The 15870-nt window shown below is 37.6% G+C and overlaps 8 protein-coding genes across 8 annotated transcripts; 3 read left to right on the plus strand and 5 right to left on the minus strand.

Moving 5' to 3' along the window:
* Positions 1–118: 118 nt before the first annotated feature.
* FMP23 (Fmp23p) lies at positions 119–646 on the plus strand (the record flags this gene model as incomplete). The annotated part of the gene is made up of 1 exon (NM_001178395.1): positions 119–646. One exon carries the CDS (start codon positions 119–121, stop codon positions 644–646), a length of 528 nt encoding a protein of 175 aa, NP_009603.1.
* Positions 647–1116: 470 nt separating this feature from the next.
* RPS11B (40S ribosomal protein uS17 RPS11B) lies at positions 1117–2098 on the plus strand (the record flags this gene model as incomplete). The annotated part of the gene is made up of 2 exons (NM_001178396.1): positions 1117–1161; positions 1673–2098. 2 exons carry the CDS (start codon positions 1117–1119, stop codon positions 2096–2098), a joined length of 471 nt encoding a protein of 156 aa, NP_009604.1.
* A 573-nt stretch (positions 2099–2671) lies between these two features.
* REB1 (DNA-binding protein REB1) lies at positions 2672–5104 on the minus strand (the record flags this gene model as incomplete). The annotated part of the gene is made up of 1 exon (NM_001178397.1): positions 2672–5104. One exon carries the CDS (start codon positions 5102–5104, stop codon positions 2672–2674), a length of 2433 nt encoding a protein of 810 aa, NP_009605.1.
* Positions 5105–5468: 364 nt separating this feature from the next.
* On the minus strand, positions 5469–6485 carry REG2 (protein phosphatase regulator REG2; the record flags this gene model as incomplete). Its single annotated transcript, NM_001178398.1, has 1 exon — positions 5469–6485. One exon carries the CDS (start codon positions 6483–6485, stop codon positions 5469–5471), a length of 1017 nt encoding a protein of 338 aa, NP_009606.1.
* Positions 6486–7005: 520 nt separating this feature from the next.
* RFS1 (flavodoxin-like fold family protein) lies at positions 7006–7638 on the minus strand (the record flags this gene model as incomplete). Its single annotated transcript, NM_001178400.1, has 1 exon — positions 7006–7638. One exon carries the CDS (start codon positions 7636–7638, stop codon positions 7006–7008), a length of 633 nt encoding a protein of 210 aa, NP_009608.1.
* Positions 7639–7960: 322 nt separating this feature from the next.
* Positions 7961–9037, minus strand: YBR053C (regucalcin; the record flags this gene model as incomplete). The annotated part of the gene is made up of 1 exon (NM_001178401.1): positions 7961–9037. The coding sequence occupies one exon, from the start codon at positions 9035–9037 to the stop codon at positions 7961–7963; it is 1077 nt and encodes a 358-aa protein (NP_009609.1).
* A 2349-nt stretch (positions 9038–11386) lies between these two features.
* YRO2 (Yro2p) lies at positions 11387–12421 on the plus strand (the record flags this gene model as incomplete). Its single annotated transcript, NM_001178402.1, has 1 exon — positions 11387–12421. The coding sequence occupies one exon, from the start codon at positions 11387–11389 to the stop codon at positions 12419–12421; it is 1035 nt and encodes a 344-aa protein (NP_009610.1).
* A 466-nt stretch (positions 12422–12887) lies between these two features.
* PRP6 (U4/U6-U5 snRNP complex subunit PRP6) lies at positions 12888–15587 on the minus strand (the record flags this gene model as incomplete). Its single annotated transcript, NM_001178403.1, has 1 exon — positions 12888–15587. The coding sequence occupies one exon, from the start codon at positions 15585–15587 to the stop codon at positions 12888–12890; it is 2700 nt and encodes an 899-aa protein (NP_009611.1).
* Between the last annotated feature and the right edge of the window lie 283 nt (positions 15588–15870).

Consider the following 15870-nt stretch of genomic DNA (forward strand, 5'->3'; position numbering starts at 1 on the left):
GCAACTTCTAATGTCACGCAAGAAGTGAAAGTATTATTCATGTTATACCTGAATAATAATCATATGTAGGAGTAAATCTTTGTTCTGTGAACATAACTGAAAAAAAATCAGTTCATCAATGCTTATCAACCACTTGAGTAAGATCCGAACCGTAAGGCACTTTTCTAATATTAAACCCGTTTTATCCAAGGAAGTTTCGCGACGAGTAATTGTTGCACCTGCATCACACTTCAAAACCTCCAGTCCAAATGTGAAAAGTAACATCCCTATTCATGAATATAAACAACTACCGGAAGATTCTAACTACATTGAAAAGCATTATAAGGAACTACAAGTATTTTTGAATGAGTTTTTGATTAAGAAATTAAACAAGACCTATGCGGATTTTGAAGGAGATCCAGACGAGTTGGTATTTCAATTGGAAAAATTCATTGAACTAGAAGTTACTCCGAGATACACAAATCATTCAGCACCTGATGGTTGTGAAGAGAGATTCAAATCCATCGGAGACAGGATAGTCGTTGACCGCTATTTAGATTTTGTGAAAGATGTCAGACTAACACTGCTGCTAAATGGAGGACACTCCTTCATATTTGATGTCATGCTACAAGCCAAAGAAGTATTTGACAAAATGCAGAAAGAATGAAGAAAGCTATAAAAAATTTGAATTATACTCATTCAGTTAGTTTTTTATTAGTAATGTACAAGTAAATAGCGTATAATATATAAAGGTTTTACGTTTCTCTCAGTATCTGGGAATGCCTTATTATCGATATACACAAGAATTTCTGGAAGAAATATTTCCTTGCTGCACCCATACAATTCTAAACCCAAACATGTTTCCCGCTTTGTTTTTATTCCACACTCGGCATATTGCGTCTATGAAAAAGATGCGAAGTGTCTTTGTGAAATGAGGAAGTGTTCTCGCTAGAGTCCGCCTGGTTCCACGCCAACCTTTCAGCGGGCAAGTCCAATAGCTTTACGTTTCCCTTCTCTGCTGCGTCTGTTGAAAATCTATAATCAATAGGTAAAATAGTGATAATAACATAGCTAGTACAATTTACATAGTAGCATTTGCTGAAGACTTAGAGGAAACGTATCAAGCCAGGGAAAAAGATGTCCACTGAATTAACTGTTCAATCTGAAAGAGCTTTCCAAAAGGTATGAAAGAATTATAACCTGAATGAGGTAATCAATGAAATATTCAGTACGGAAAGGAAAATTGCTCGAGGTAATATTATAATTTTAATGGGAATTTCCAGATTTATCAACATAAACGTTAGCAAGCGCAGTACCATCAAGTAAAAGTTTACTGGTGAAAAGCAGGACCTCGAATGATTGAGATTTCGTTACACAGTACGAGTAAAATATAAATTATTTCAAGAAGAAGAGAACTTTTGATCTGAAAATGAAAATGTAACCACGGAGAAATGTTGAGAATACATAAATAACCATGAGGCCAAAACACCTTAATATGAAGTATAACTTTTACTGTGCTCAATGACTATTTCACCCGACTAATGCCAAGTAAGGAGGATCTCCATCATACGGAACAATTTTCCAACCGCCACGACACAGTTAACGATTTCCTTTTCGCCTAAAAATAGTAGGAATGAAGTTCATGATTATATTTTAGATCAACCGGTTTACTAACATGCTATTTTTCATACAGCAACCTCACATCTTCAACAATCCAAAGGTCAAGACTTCCAAGAGAACCAAGAGATGGTATAAGAATGCCGGTTTGGGATTCAAGACCCCAAAGACCGCTATTGAAGGTTCTTACATTGATAAGAAATGTCCATTCACTGGTTTAGTTTCCATCCGTGGTAAGATCTTGACCGGTACCGTCGTCTCCACCAAGATGCACCGTACCATTGTCATCAGAAGAGCTTACTTGCATTACATTCCAAAGTACAACAGATACGAAAAGAGACACAAGAACGTCCCAGTCCACGTCTCCCCAGCTTTCCGTGTCCAAGTTGGTGACATTGTTACCGTTGGTCAATGTAGACCAATCTCCAAGACTGTTAGATTCAACGTCGTCAAGGTCTCTGCTGCTGCCGGTAAGGCCAACAAGCAATTTGCTAAATTTTAAAGAAATAAAATTAACAAGATGATATAATAATAAGTGGAGGATAAAACGTAGGACTTCTGGTGAATTATTTGAACCAAAGTGTCGTATATTAGGCTCTTTTTCTTTTTCTTTTACCAGACTTGGTTTTTTTCTCTCTTTAGTAATTGTTTCTATATATGGCTTATCAATTCTATATATTTTTTAACTTGAATATATGAATGACATCTTTAATAATCACATCTCGGCAAACGACTGATGAGTTCCACCTGCTTATTGTTTATTTCCTTTCGTACACGCCGCGCTTGGCCAGTCCTTCCAAGAATGTAGGCAGAAGAAATCAAACTAACTTGTAAGAGAAAGAATAAAATTCATTATACATATAGGTAAAATAATATAAATACAACGGCTCCATGTGTAAGTTGGAAATAAAAACAGTTGGCGTCAAGGAAGAAAAAGAAAGTCAATATCCGGCAATAAGTGAAGACAAGATTTGCCAAATTGTTACAGGGCTAAAAAAAAGATAAATGATGAAAAATAACGCGTACTATCAAACATTATTGAGTTTTTCGCTTTCACCAATTATATTTTCCGGAATTAATTTTCTGTTTTCATTGAAATATTGGAGCTAAAATAATCAACTAGCTCTTTACTGATTTCATTGATTGATTTTTGCTTATAGCCTTTGACCTTTTTCTTCATTCTTTCATAGCACAATTTCAACTCTAACCCATTTAATTTCATGCCAGGCTTCAAAGCTGCAAGTTCATCCCAATCTACTTGAGAATCTTCTGTTATACCTAAATCTCTTAATTTTTCAAAAATCCATAACATATCATCATCTTTTACAGTCTGAATTTTGGCAATTGCTTCCCTTTTGACCAATTTATTCCATTTATAACGACATTGAATACGTGATCTCGTACCGCCCATACGCTCACTGACAATGGTCCAGTTAATGATGTCTTTGAAATCTAACTTACCGTTACCCATCAAAGATTTCCTCAGTTTATTATTGTGACGTCTGATTGTATTTGACAAACTTTTAGAATGTGTGCTTGTTGCTGATGGAGCAGGTACCATTGAGTTCTGGGAATTATCATCGAGCTGTATACCTAATGAATCGTGGGGTTTGTCTTCGTCTTTGTTGTCTCCCAGGGATGAAGAAGCAGCAGCGGCAGCAGCGGCAATAGCATCGTCATCATCTTGCTGCTTTTGTTGAAGAAGTTGTTGTTGTTCTTGAATAGCAGCAGCAGCAGCTGCTGCTGCAGAAGCTGTATCATCATCGTCTTCATCGTTATTGCGATGATCATTCTGGTCATCTTGCAGTAAATGCTGTTCTTCTTCCAATAAGTTTGGATGCAATTGAGACTGTTGTTGCTGGGCTTCTTCCAACATATCGCTGATAACCTTTTTCAGAAGCTCTTCTTCTTCAACGGACCATCTATTTGATGCTCTATTGGTACCACATTTTACGTAGTTTCTCCAACGATCCCTACAATCTTCTGGCATTCTGCCTAAAGTTTTACCTATTTCTGCCCATTGACCTTCTTTTTCTGCACATAATTTAGCTAGCTCTTGTTCCTCCTCCGCGGTCCATTTACCACGTTGTTCAAAAATGTGATATTTTCTTCTCATGTGTTTGTAGATAGAGGAGCTAGATCTATAGGGTAAGACTTTGTAAATATTATTCCAAAAGTTGTCCTTTGGCCTGTCGGAACTCCATATCCTTTCACAAACTTGTTGTCTAGTCAAACGTTCAATGGCCTCATACTCGTTAATAAATCTTTCTAAAGCGGCGTCTTCGGCTTTATCAAAAGCTTTGCTATTGTTAGACCTTGAAGTCGATGGCGTTGCTGAGGATGAGGATAAAGATACCAAAGATGATGCCTTTGTGGCGGCTGATTGAAGTAGTTGAGATATTTCTGAATTGTCCACGCTGCCAGCTTCATTATCATGAGAGGGAGATTTTTGTTGGTGTGGTTGAGTATCTTGAGAGATAACTTTGGGCAAGACTTCCATATAATTTCTAGATTTGTTGAGGGAACTATCCAGCATAGAGTCTTTCTGCAGTTCAGAGTATTGCTTTGTACTATTTGATAAATCATCTGTATCATCATTGTGATTCTTGTTCTGATGATTCAAACCGTGTGTACGCATCAAATGATCTTTAATATGCTTTAATTTTTCGTTATCGTCAGTATCAGCCGCAGTATTCAAGTATTGCTGGAAATCAGGATGTTGGGTAATCGAATCAGCGTCGATAATGGCCTTATGGACCAGTTGATCACGATCAATCACATCATTATTAGTATCGTTGTCATCTGCATCACCCAAGGTGGTTAATTCCGGATCTACGTTTCCAATTTGTCTGTCATCGTCATCATTATTGTTTTTCCGCTTTTTCTGTGAATTCTCATGATTATTTCCGTTATCATGCTGTCTTTTACGCGAATTGCTATCGTTCGCAATACTGTTATTATTATTGTTATTTTTCGATAGAGTGTAAGCAGCAGCGACGGCGGCCATCGCCATAGATTGATGATCATCGTCCACACCAACACCCGCATCTTTCTTATTCTTGTCGTCGTCGTCATCCACGACTATGTCAGATTGAGAAAAGTGATTATTACTGTCATTGCCGTTGTCAGTGTTATTATTGTTTTCGTCATCTTCGTCGTCTTGTTGATTATGCGCTGTTTGCCTTAAATACCAATCCATAACTGCGTTATGTTGTTCATTGGAGTTGGCATGATCCACATTCGAAGATGATTCGTTCGCATTCAATGCGCTAATATTTTCAGAATCATCATTATTATCCTCGTTTCTATTACTGTCATCATTGTTATTAACATCAACATCACTACTACTTTCCACAATATTCTGCTTTTTCGAGTGTTTGTTTTCCAGATCCTTCGTATGCAATTGAGGGTCATGGTTCTGGTGATCTAGACCTACACCGACATATTTCAAAACAGCCTCTTCCACAGACTCTTGATTTGCGTTTTTATCGTTATGACCTGAAGGCATATTGATTGAGCTATAAATATTCTAATTCAGCAGCAACACGTGAGTTCAAACTAATAACGATAGTGTGTAGATAACCTTGCTTGTGATGATGTTTATTTATTTACTTTAGGTTGGGTCCACAGCAGGGTAATAACAGCCTGAGTTTTGTTGTTTTATCTTGTGTGGTCAAGAAAGCTGCCATTTGTTTGTCGTTGTCCTTTGTGAGGGTAGGTCCCTTGGCCGCCTTTGGTTTGCCACCCGGCATGGGCCCAATTTGAAAGACGGGTAACAAAGTTGTTGCTATATATCACGTGATCAATTTTTCCGAGGAGCTTCTAGAAGAAAATGAGACACAATTTCAATGTATTGAAAGTTTACGTAAAATTTATAGGAGCAGGTTGGGTATACTGGTGTCTATGTAAGCGTCAATGTCATTTTCTGTTTCAGCGTCAGTATCAGTATCAGTGTCAGTTTCCGACTCGAAAATGAAGGTCGAATGACTTGAAGTTGACGAAGGTTTTACGGGGGAATGATGACTTATGTTGGATAACTTGAGATCGGAGTCAACCCGAAGCACACTACTGAAATCTGTTTCTCCTGCCTGTAACAAAACATTTCTTGGAACATCGCGAACATCGTGCCCACGCTGATAGTCTCCACTATTACTACTGATAATGGCAGTGGCAGCGGCAGTCGTAATAATTGCGTCACTCGCGACGTAAACGCTGTTATAATCATAGAAACTTCGCTTACTTGCTGCGTTGCCAATACAGGGATCTAGTTCAGACTTTGAACAAGGGCGCTGTTCATCAGTCGAATTCAACCGTGTAGAAGGAAGCCTTTGTATGAAATGCTCATCAGTTATAATACACTGTTCAACGTTATCGTTAAATTTGATATGCCTCTCTCGTGGCTTGCCCATTATATCTCTCCTTTTGCGTGCCTTAAACCAGCTTCTCCAAAAAAGGTTCTCCAATCTTTGATCATTGTCCACTTTCTTGTGTTTTTGTAACGGTAAAACATTTTCATTTTTTACAGTGTTGTTCGAGCTTCTCACATGCTTATTATTTTTATTGTAATTGTTTTTACTACTACAATTGATAAACTTGATGAATTTCCATAAATTTAAATTCAAGATTAAACTTCTTTGCTCGTGAAAGTCGAAATTTTTCTTCTTTACTGCTGGCAACATGCACATTCTTTTCTTGTTTATTTTCCACTGTTTGGCATTCAAAGACTTGATTTTTTTTAAGCAATACGTACCATTTGCAGCGGCGGGAGGATATCCCATATCGTTTCTATTCATCAAAGTTCTGACCGCCTCAACGAATTTACTACTTTCTTCTTCCTCTGGAGGGTCCTGGAATAAGTTATCCAAAGAGTCGCAATTACTCAAAGTCATTCTCACACACTTTCTTGTTCCTATTTTTTTTTTCTTATTCCAATATATTATTTTATCAGAAGACAGACAGCAAGAACGACAGCCTAAGTTTCGAGACAACGCTAAATTTGACGGACATGCGAAGACATGCCATATATAACAGTACGTCCAGGAAGAAGCTGCAACTCAAGAAGCAATAACTATTTTATGCATTATTAGTTAATTAAAGGGGGTATGGTGTGGCTAAAAACGAGTAAAAAAGCAGCTTGTTGCGATGTTAGTAATGATAACTATAAGGTTTCCGTGTTGACACAATAAGCGTATAAATTTAATCACTCCCCCCACGTTTTTTTATCCAGTGCTGCCCCGCCACATGCAATCGGGCCGTCGGAAAAGCAAGAGAAGGACAAACTATCGGGCAAATGGCCTGGAAGGGACCTTCCCCATTGGCCCTTGACTATAGTCCTTCAGTCCTTCAGTCCTTCAGTCCTTCAATGTTACAGTTATACCATATCGTACTTATGTAAAGATATATACGGTTTTACAAATCTTTGATACGGTCGTAAAAGGCCTTCCCTTGAAGTTGGTGAACTCTTAGCTCGGATAAACTGGGAGGTCTGCCACCGTCGATTCCAGAAACACATCCTGCGCCCCAGGCGCAAGACCCGTTCACATCTTCAACGTCGGTCAATTCCTTGTATGCGTTCTTATACCCCAATGGGACATAAATGACACCATGATGGACCAGAGTACTCATTGCGTTCATGATACACATTTCTGTATCACCCTTGCCGCTTATTGCGCCTGAAACAAACAAACCGGCAATTTTGCCATGGAGAGAACCCTTTGCCCAAAGCCCACCAGTATTCGAGTCCCAAAAGCTTTTCCACTCCGCGGGGAAGTTTCCAAACTTAGTAGGTATTCCGAATAAGTAGTAATCGTACTCAACCAACGTTTCTCTTGTTAGGATTTTATAGGAAAAATCTGCATTAGTTTTGGCGACTTTGGCTGCCTCTTTTCCCTCTTCTGTCGCATATTCAGTTTTATAGCTGACGTCTGGCACTTGGAAAATCTCAGCCTCACCACCAGCTATCTCTATACCTTTTTTTTCATTTTCTGCTAATGTGGCAATTATATCGTCCACTGAATAAATCAAAATAGCGACTTTCGGCATTATCTATGTGGCGTAGTATGTGCTTATAATAGTGAGTAGTATGCTGGAGGTCTTGATGTTCGATGTTTCTCGAGAAAAGTGTGATATAAAATGTGGTTTCTTTTTATTTCTTTTCTTTTCCGCTCTTTTATGTATTTTTGATTGTCCGCCCCTTAGGTGTTCCCTCCTTATAACTAGGCAACCAAAATGGAACGGCTATTATTCGATGTATAAGGACAAGTTTGGGAGCTTCGCTTCAATTTGCCCATAAGCGGTGTCATATGACGCTAGTTACATGCGCTGGATACGTATGCTGCATATATATAAACATATGTATATACACCTAGTGGAGAGGTTGTCGCTTTGTAGATTCCAGAGGAACATTTCCGTCTAGCACGTTTGGAATTTTGTAGATGCAGCCACCATTCTTGTCAGTATTGGTTCTTACAGCATCGTTGATTTCTGCATTGGCAGTGGTCACGAAGAGATCTTTACCAACAAAACAACAACATGAAACTCTTGGTGTCTGCTCCGGCAAAATGAACTCCTTCAGCAATTTTCCGTTAGTTAAATCGAACATTTGAACCTTACTGGTGGACCAGACAGTGATAAACAGAAACCCAGAATGTTTTCCGTCTTTGCTAAACCAAATTGCACTTCCATCTGGTTCAGGAGACTCAAAAGATTGATTGTTGGAGTTCTTCACGTCAATTAACTCGTCACGTTTTAGCAAGTCGCCACCAGGACATTTCCAAATAGTGAAGTTTAAAGAATCAGTCACGTACATCGTCTTTTGATCACTTTCATCCCAGTGGATCGCGTTAGGAATTAACAAGCAATTCCAAACAAGCTCTATCTTGTGAGCTAATAGGTCAACACGAAGCAAACACCCAATAGGTTCCAAATCAAATGGAAAATCGCTCATTAGCCCCACATAAATATATTTTCCATCTGGCGAAACGTTCCCATCATTAGATCTCAACTTATATGCTCTGTCTGTACTCAATTCAGGACATTCGGAATACAAAATGACATATTCCCATTCACTTTTGCTAAAATCCAATTTTCCTATGCCAAATTTACTACCAAATAATACTTGTTTGATTTCATTTTGTGAAGCCCCATCAAGTATTGGAAATATACAGCCCACGGATTCTTTTAATTCATCTGGATTGGGAGGGTACTCAATTGACGCATTCTTGCCATAATTGGCTCTACTAATGGAAAAAAAAGAATGACTGGATTCAGGCTGTTCTATGTCTTCGACTTTATGAACCTCTCCTTTAAAAATATCAACCCACAACAGTGTACCGGTTTCCTTAACGAAGGTTATTCCTTCACTATGTATGGCACCGGGAACGTGATAATAAGGTTTTAAATCATGCAAAATAATTTCTTCAAAATCGCCAACACTACTCATTTTACGAAAAGTGTCTAGTTGCTCAATGCATATAAACTTAATCTAAGAATCTTACAGGACATCTTCATATATGTCCATATGCTTTGAATAAGCATTGGCTTCCCCTTAAAGCCCGACCGGGTAAACTTTCACCTAGCTGTTCTTGGCGACCATTAAATAATTTTGAATGCATTTCTAGGAACAAAATCAAGTGCAAGCTACAGCTTTACAATTATAGAATCTGTTGACCAAGTAAAATGGATGAGAAAATTTACGTACGATTTTGTTCCTTATCCATTCAGCTTCTCAGTTAGTCAAGAGGTAGCTGTAGCGGCTTAACGAAAAAGGTATTAAAAAGGGACATACTTTTTTTATATCTTTTCCTTTGGCGTTCACAGTTACTCTTTTAGAACTCCTTGTTGTTGTGTAATGCATTTACCCATTCCCGATATAACTACCACTTTGGAGAACTGTAGACAAAGACCGCTCTTACTGAGTATACATTTTACTTTCGTAGACCGACTTTTAACTCTATTAGGAAAAGCAATTGACTTTTGAACTTCGATGACGATTGTGCAAAATACAAATCGTTTCAAGCGGTGTTCGGAATAGCTCACAGAAATGGCGAAGATATGTTGAAAAATACATACCGATGTCATTTGTGAAAAACAAAAACACAAGCTACAATTTGTATATTTACTCAATTACATATACCAATTGAGTAATAATTAAACAAGAAGGCAAAAATAAACTAAAGCAAAATAGTATACCATCTTTGGTTCCTGGACCACATTTTCTCTCAATATTTTTGAGATGTTTTTCTTTACTTTGTTTTAAGTAGTCTTTCCATCTCCCTTCAACGGAAACAAGTGCACGCAACATGTTATTTTCCTGTTATCCGCCCTGAGCAGTTTTCTTCCCCGGGTGGCAACCATTCTCCAACATTAGACAAACTTTACAAAGAAGACACCCTACCCGGTTGCCTCCAAAGCCCTTCTTTCTTAACGCGAGTACCGCTTTGGGAGGCCTCATCTTGGTTGTGTCCTCGTATGGCAGCATCTGCCATTGAGCGAACCCTTTCCCGTTTTACGCGCATGGCCTAGACCGATCTTTAGCAGACATGCCGAGTGAATTTACCTAAGATTTCTAAGGACTCTTCTGCATGTTTCCGAAAATCACCGGAAAAACCTTCGGTTTTTTTAGACGAAAACTAGGAAGTTGCTTAGCTTTCCTTGTCGTCTTCAAATCTATATGCCATCGGAAGAGAATCAGAAGAGAAGATCACGACTTAAGAGCTTTGCTGTTAAGATAGCAAGAAAGCTTGCCAATAGGCAGTTATGTAACCTAGTTTATCTACACCTTCTTTGATTAACTTAGCTATGTAGGCCGGTGTGTTTGTTCATATCACGGCATACGTTAACACAATGTAAATCTTGCTTTGGGTTGACTGAGGGAAATAACTATAGACATCACACCAATGGCTAAGGGATATTTCGACCTCGCTATGGGTTCTAAATGAGGGAATGGAAAAAAAGGGTAAATTGAAAACAACCTACCGATTTTGGTACCACTTCCGTGATTTTCGATTCTTCAATTTCCGCATAATTTGCCTCAAATAGGAAATCTGAGCTGTTTTTTTCTTACCCTCGAGTGGTCGTTCTGCGGACTTTTCTCCGGTCCAATGCATGAATCCCTTTAAGAAGCATGAAGAAAAAAAAAAATAGCCTCTTGTAAAAGCAAAAATGCCTTTCACTATTTCTGTGTAAACGAATAATTTCGTCATCTTAGTAGTTCACTGGATAATTGTGCTTTCCAATCAGATTAGTTAGTAAAACCCCTAGAAAATTTCAATGTTAGATCGGGATGATTCCTCATCGGGTTGTTGCTTATTCATGATCCTTTCAATTACTGGAAGCTTACCGAAAAGATATATAAAGAACCGAACTTATTCGGTTTACATGTAAGACAGTGTGTTAGTTATGGTTTTCCGCCCTTTTCTTCTCTTGTTTTCTTCGATATTTGTTATTAACCTTTTCTCATTTACGATTATATAATCAAGTGTCAAGATTGTGTCAGCAAATAACAGTAATATTCCAACCCGAAAAAAACTATCTATTTATCTTTGGATACTTTAACATAGACAAGAAGTCCTAAGAACTTACCATAATTTTTTTTCTAAAAACCCTTTTTTACTCAAAACTAATAGCTTATTCTGGTTATTTTTAATCAATCTAGAATTTTTTTCTTTTAATTCCAAACAATCTAATAACGTTTAACCACTAATTCTTTAATTATTAATATTTAATTTTAAAAATCTTCTAATTTTCCTGATAACTTAAAGTGACACTATTTTTTAAAAAAAGCATCAAAATGTCTGATTATGTTGAACTATTGAAAAGAGGTGGTAACGAAGCCATCAAAATTAATCCACCAACCGGTGCTGATTTCCACATTACATCTCGTGGTTCAGACTGGCTTTTCACCGTTTTTTGTGTTAACCTACTATTCGGTGTGATTTTAGTCCCACTAATGTTTAGAAAACCAGTTAAGGACAGATTCGTATATTATACGGCCATTGCTCCAAATTTGTTCATGTCAATTGCTTATTTCACCATGGCTTCTAACTTGGGTTGGATCCCAGTCAGAGCAAAGTACAACCATGTACAAACTTCTACCCAAAAGGAGCACCCAGGTTACAGACAAATTTTTTACGCTAGATACGTTGGCTGGTTTTTGGCTTTCCCATGGCCAATTATTCAAATGTCTCTACTTGGTGGTACTCCATTATGGCAAATTGCTTTCAATGTTGGTATGACTGAAATATTTACTGTCTGCTGGTTGATTGCTGCCTGTGTCCACTCTACTTACAAATGGGGTTACTACACCATTGGTATTGGTGCTGCCATTGTTGTTTGTATTAGTTTGATGACAACTACATTCAACCTGGTCAAGGCCAGAGGTAAGGATGTCTCTAACGTTTTCATTACTTTCATGAGTGTCATCATGTTTTTGTGGCTGATTGCTTACCCAACCTGTTTTGGTATCACAGATGGTGGTAACGTTTTGCAACCAGATTCTGCTACCATTTTCTATGGTATTATTGATTTGTTGATCCTATCTATCTTGCCAGTTCTTTTCATGCCATTGGCTAACTATTTGGGGATTGAAAGATTAGGTTTAATCTTCGACGAAGAACCCGCTGAACATGTTGGTCCAGTTGCTGAAAAGAAGATGCCATCTCCAGCTTCTTTCAAGTCATCTGATTCTGACTCTAGTATCAAGGAGAAGTTAAAGCTAAAGAAGAAGCACAAGAAGGACAAGAAGAAGGCTAAGAAGGCTAAGAAGGCCAAGAAGGCCAAGAAAGCCCAAGAAGAGGAGGAGGATGTAGCCACCGACTCTGAGTAAATGCTTTGATCTGCTGATGTAGCAATGTTTTTTTCCTTCTTTTTCCTGACGTATTATTATTTGAGACCGAAACTTCGCTGGAAAAGAAACACTTCGATCCTTTTTTTATCTTCTGCATTATAACGCGCAACGATGAAGTGTTAATACATGAAAGAAGATGGGATTGGATTGTAGCGACCAAAGGCCACAAATAAATATGCACTGTTTTTAAATTTTTTTTTCATTAAAAAAATACGAATAAATTCCTTAAACACATACATCATTTTGCTTCAAATTTTTACGTTTGTAAGAAAGACCATTTGTTGTCTTAATACCTATGAAGCACTACTTATAATCTTAATTAAATCTAATTCTTTTCTTTAACTTTTTTTTTGAGCATCGCTTCTATCAATTATGTGTATACATACATACATACATATAAATATACGCGCAGGCTAAGTAGAAAACAACGCAAGATAGAATTACTTTATTTGTCATTCATCAAGCGCAATAAAATCTCTCTAGGTGTGCAGTATTGCATTTTTACGTTCTTGGAGGCGGCTATCCATTCGGGTCCGTAAGTAGGCTCACATTGATCGAACATATTGTAGAGATCAACAGTATCCTTGCCTAACCTTGCATATGTCCTAAATAGCCAAACCCATGTATCTCCGTAACGCGAGCACTTTTTCAGAGCTCTTTCTAACCATTTTAATGATGTTTCATATTGCGCTTCTGCATAAAAGGATACTCCAATCTCCAAAAGAACGCGATGATCGTTTTGTGTCCTTCTTAAAGCATCTTGAAAAATTGTTTTTTTTAACGAACTTTTGTTTCCATGCTTAAACAGCTTGATTTGCTCCACCCAAAGTAAAGCATTGCTTGGAAACTTTTGCAATGCCTGTGTGACGAGTAACTCCGCCTGATCTAAGTTACCAAGTCTTATTTCCATTTGGATTTTAGCAATGTAAAATAATACATCGTCAGGATTTTTTAACAATCCTCTATCTAAAATTGATCTTGCCCTTACTGGATTTTTTAGATCAATCTCGTCAATCTTTGATAGGGAAACCCATAATAAAGGGCAATTGGGCACTAACCTTGTACCAGACAAATAGGTTTCTCTACTCATTTCAATATTGCCCATGGAATGATAAATTTGACCCAGCTGTAAAAAAAATTTGTGGCAGATGGGAAATGATTTCAAACATCTCTCATTCAAGAATTTTATAGCCTCTTCATTCAGATCTTGGTACCGCAGAAAGTTTACGTATTTATAATATAATCTTTCCGTGCCACTGATCTTAAAATCCTCTAAAGAGGAGAAAGTTTGCTGAAAAAAATCTCGTAATTCATCAAGTTGTAGTGAACGACCTAATAACTTTATCTTGAAAAAGCGTAAATCCAAATTATGCGGGGCGAAATCTATAATCTGGTCAATCAAAACTAGTGTTTGCCTAGTATCCCCTTTTTGGGCCTTCCAATATTCGCTTACATACATCATTAACAAGCCAGGGCTTTTCTCCCTCATATTTGCTCGTATATCATCACTATTCTTGGTCTGAAATAGCAGCTCCTGGAAAAATGCTAATAACTCTTCAATTTTATGGTAGCTTTCAGTGGCCATTTTCAGTCTAGACCAAAGAACTGTATCACAAGGATCCCACTGAATAAGCTTTTTTAAGACAGCAATTTGTACCTTTGAGTGTGGCATTTTTTCTAATATCTGATCAACATTATTCAACTCAGACTCATACTCGCCACTTTCTCTTAACCATTCTAATATAGCGTAAACGATGGCTTGACAGGTTAAATTTGAATTGGGCGCATCATTTAGAGCCTCTGCACGTTTCAACCATGCTGACAAGGTCGCTTTGTACCCATTTTTAGAGAGTTCCAATAAACCCTCCTTGAGCAAACTAACTAGTTTATCTACAGGTATATCTGGGTTATTTCGTTCTTCCAAGAGTGTAGAGATAATCCAAATTTCCGGTTCTTGCGGAAGGATTTTTCTGAAGGAATTCAAAGTCATTTTAGCATTATGATAGCTTTGCAAATTAGTATATGCAGTCAAGAGATCCATACTTTGTGGAATAAATTGTGTGGCTTTCTCTAACATTTTTATAACTTGCGCTTTGTCAGCTTCAAAACTGACAGCTAGCTTCCATAGGCCCTCATCTCGAGGAATCTCTTGCAGTGCTTTTCTCACTACTCTATATTTGTTAACCGTTGTGCTTTCCAAATCAATAGCTTTGAACCAAAGAAGCGGAGACGTTGGATTAAAATTTATTGCCGTTGCCACTAATGTTTTACAGTAGTGAACATCAGATTCGTGTAGTCTAATGTTTTCTAGCCAAATATCGGAGCTTCGAGGGCACTCTTGGCAACCATTTTCTATTATTTTTTTTGCTACTGAAAATTTTCTTGCCTTTTCTTCTAATCTGGCAGAAGCTATCCAACCCTGTGGATTTGTTGGATCGGCCTTTCTGTATGACTTTAAAATTGTGCGCATTTTCTGTAAATCTTCTAACGTTGCGTCTGAGAGAGAATTTACTCTATCGTTTTCTAAGTCCTTTAAGTAACTTAGGGCATCGGTAGCAGCGTTCGGTTTATTAACCTGTATAGGGTTACTTGCATTCTTCGTTAATTGTGCAAGATTCTCATCTATTTGAGATTGCAATAATTTTTCTCGTTCTTCCGTTAATTTATTTAAATCAACATTCCCAGGTATTAGCGAATCCGGTGCAGCATAAGTTTTTCTGTTTAATTGCTCTTGAATTCTATTTCTCTTGTTTCTTCTTGTAAAATCTGTGGCATCCGGAATATCCATCCACTCACTCTCCGTTACAGCAGCTAATGATTCTTTCAAATCGGCAAATTGCCGTTTCACGTTTGAAGAATCAACTGAATTGTCATCATCCTTTTCATTAGCTCTTTTCTTTTTCTTTTGTGCTAATTTCAATTCAAGCGTTTTGAATACATTTGCAGCTTCATCATCTTCATCATCTTTCGGTTGGCTTTGAAGATGGTTGTTCAAATTTTCACGGTACCTTTTCGGTATTCTTCTTCCTTTGTCATCATTACTAACCACTTGCTTTTCTTTTGTTGAAAATCCAGTGGCTCCACGACCAATACCTGGTACGTAACCTGCAGGTGGTTCTTGATCCAAAAAAGATGGCCTCTCCATAAAATGTGACGTTTTCTTGCTGTTAAACTCTTTATGTCAACTCACCCGTATATTTTCTGAAATTTTTCGTTTTTTTTTGCTTAATAGAACAATCTGACACACTATAAATGTACTGGTTAAATTAGCCCAAGGTTCTATCAACGGTAAAGAAGACTTTTAAAAATACTTTCGTTACATTATTTATTAAAAGAAGAAACGCCATCATTTCATAAAGGTCTCCGGAGGAGCTACTAAAGAAAGAGTGCTGCAATTAATACAATTAATATAAGTGTGGTTATTGAAA

Source organism: Saccharomyces cerevisiae, chromosome II (genome assembly GCF_000146045.2).
Source record: "Saccharomyces cerevisiae S288C chromosome II, complete sequence".
Taxonomy (NCBI): Eukaryota; Fungi; Ascomycota; class Saccharomycetes; order Saccharomycetales; family Saccharomycetaceae; genus Saccharomyces; species Saccharomyces cerevisiae.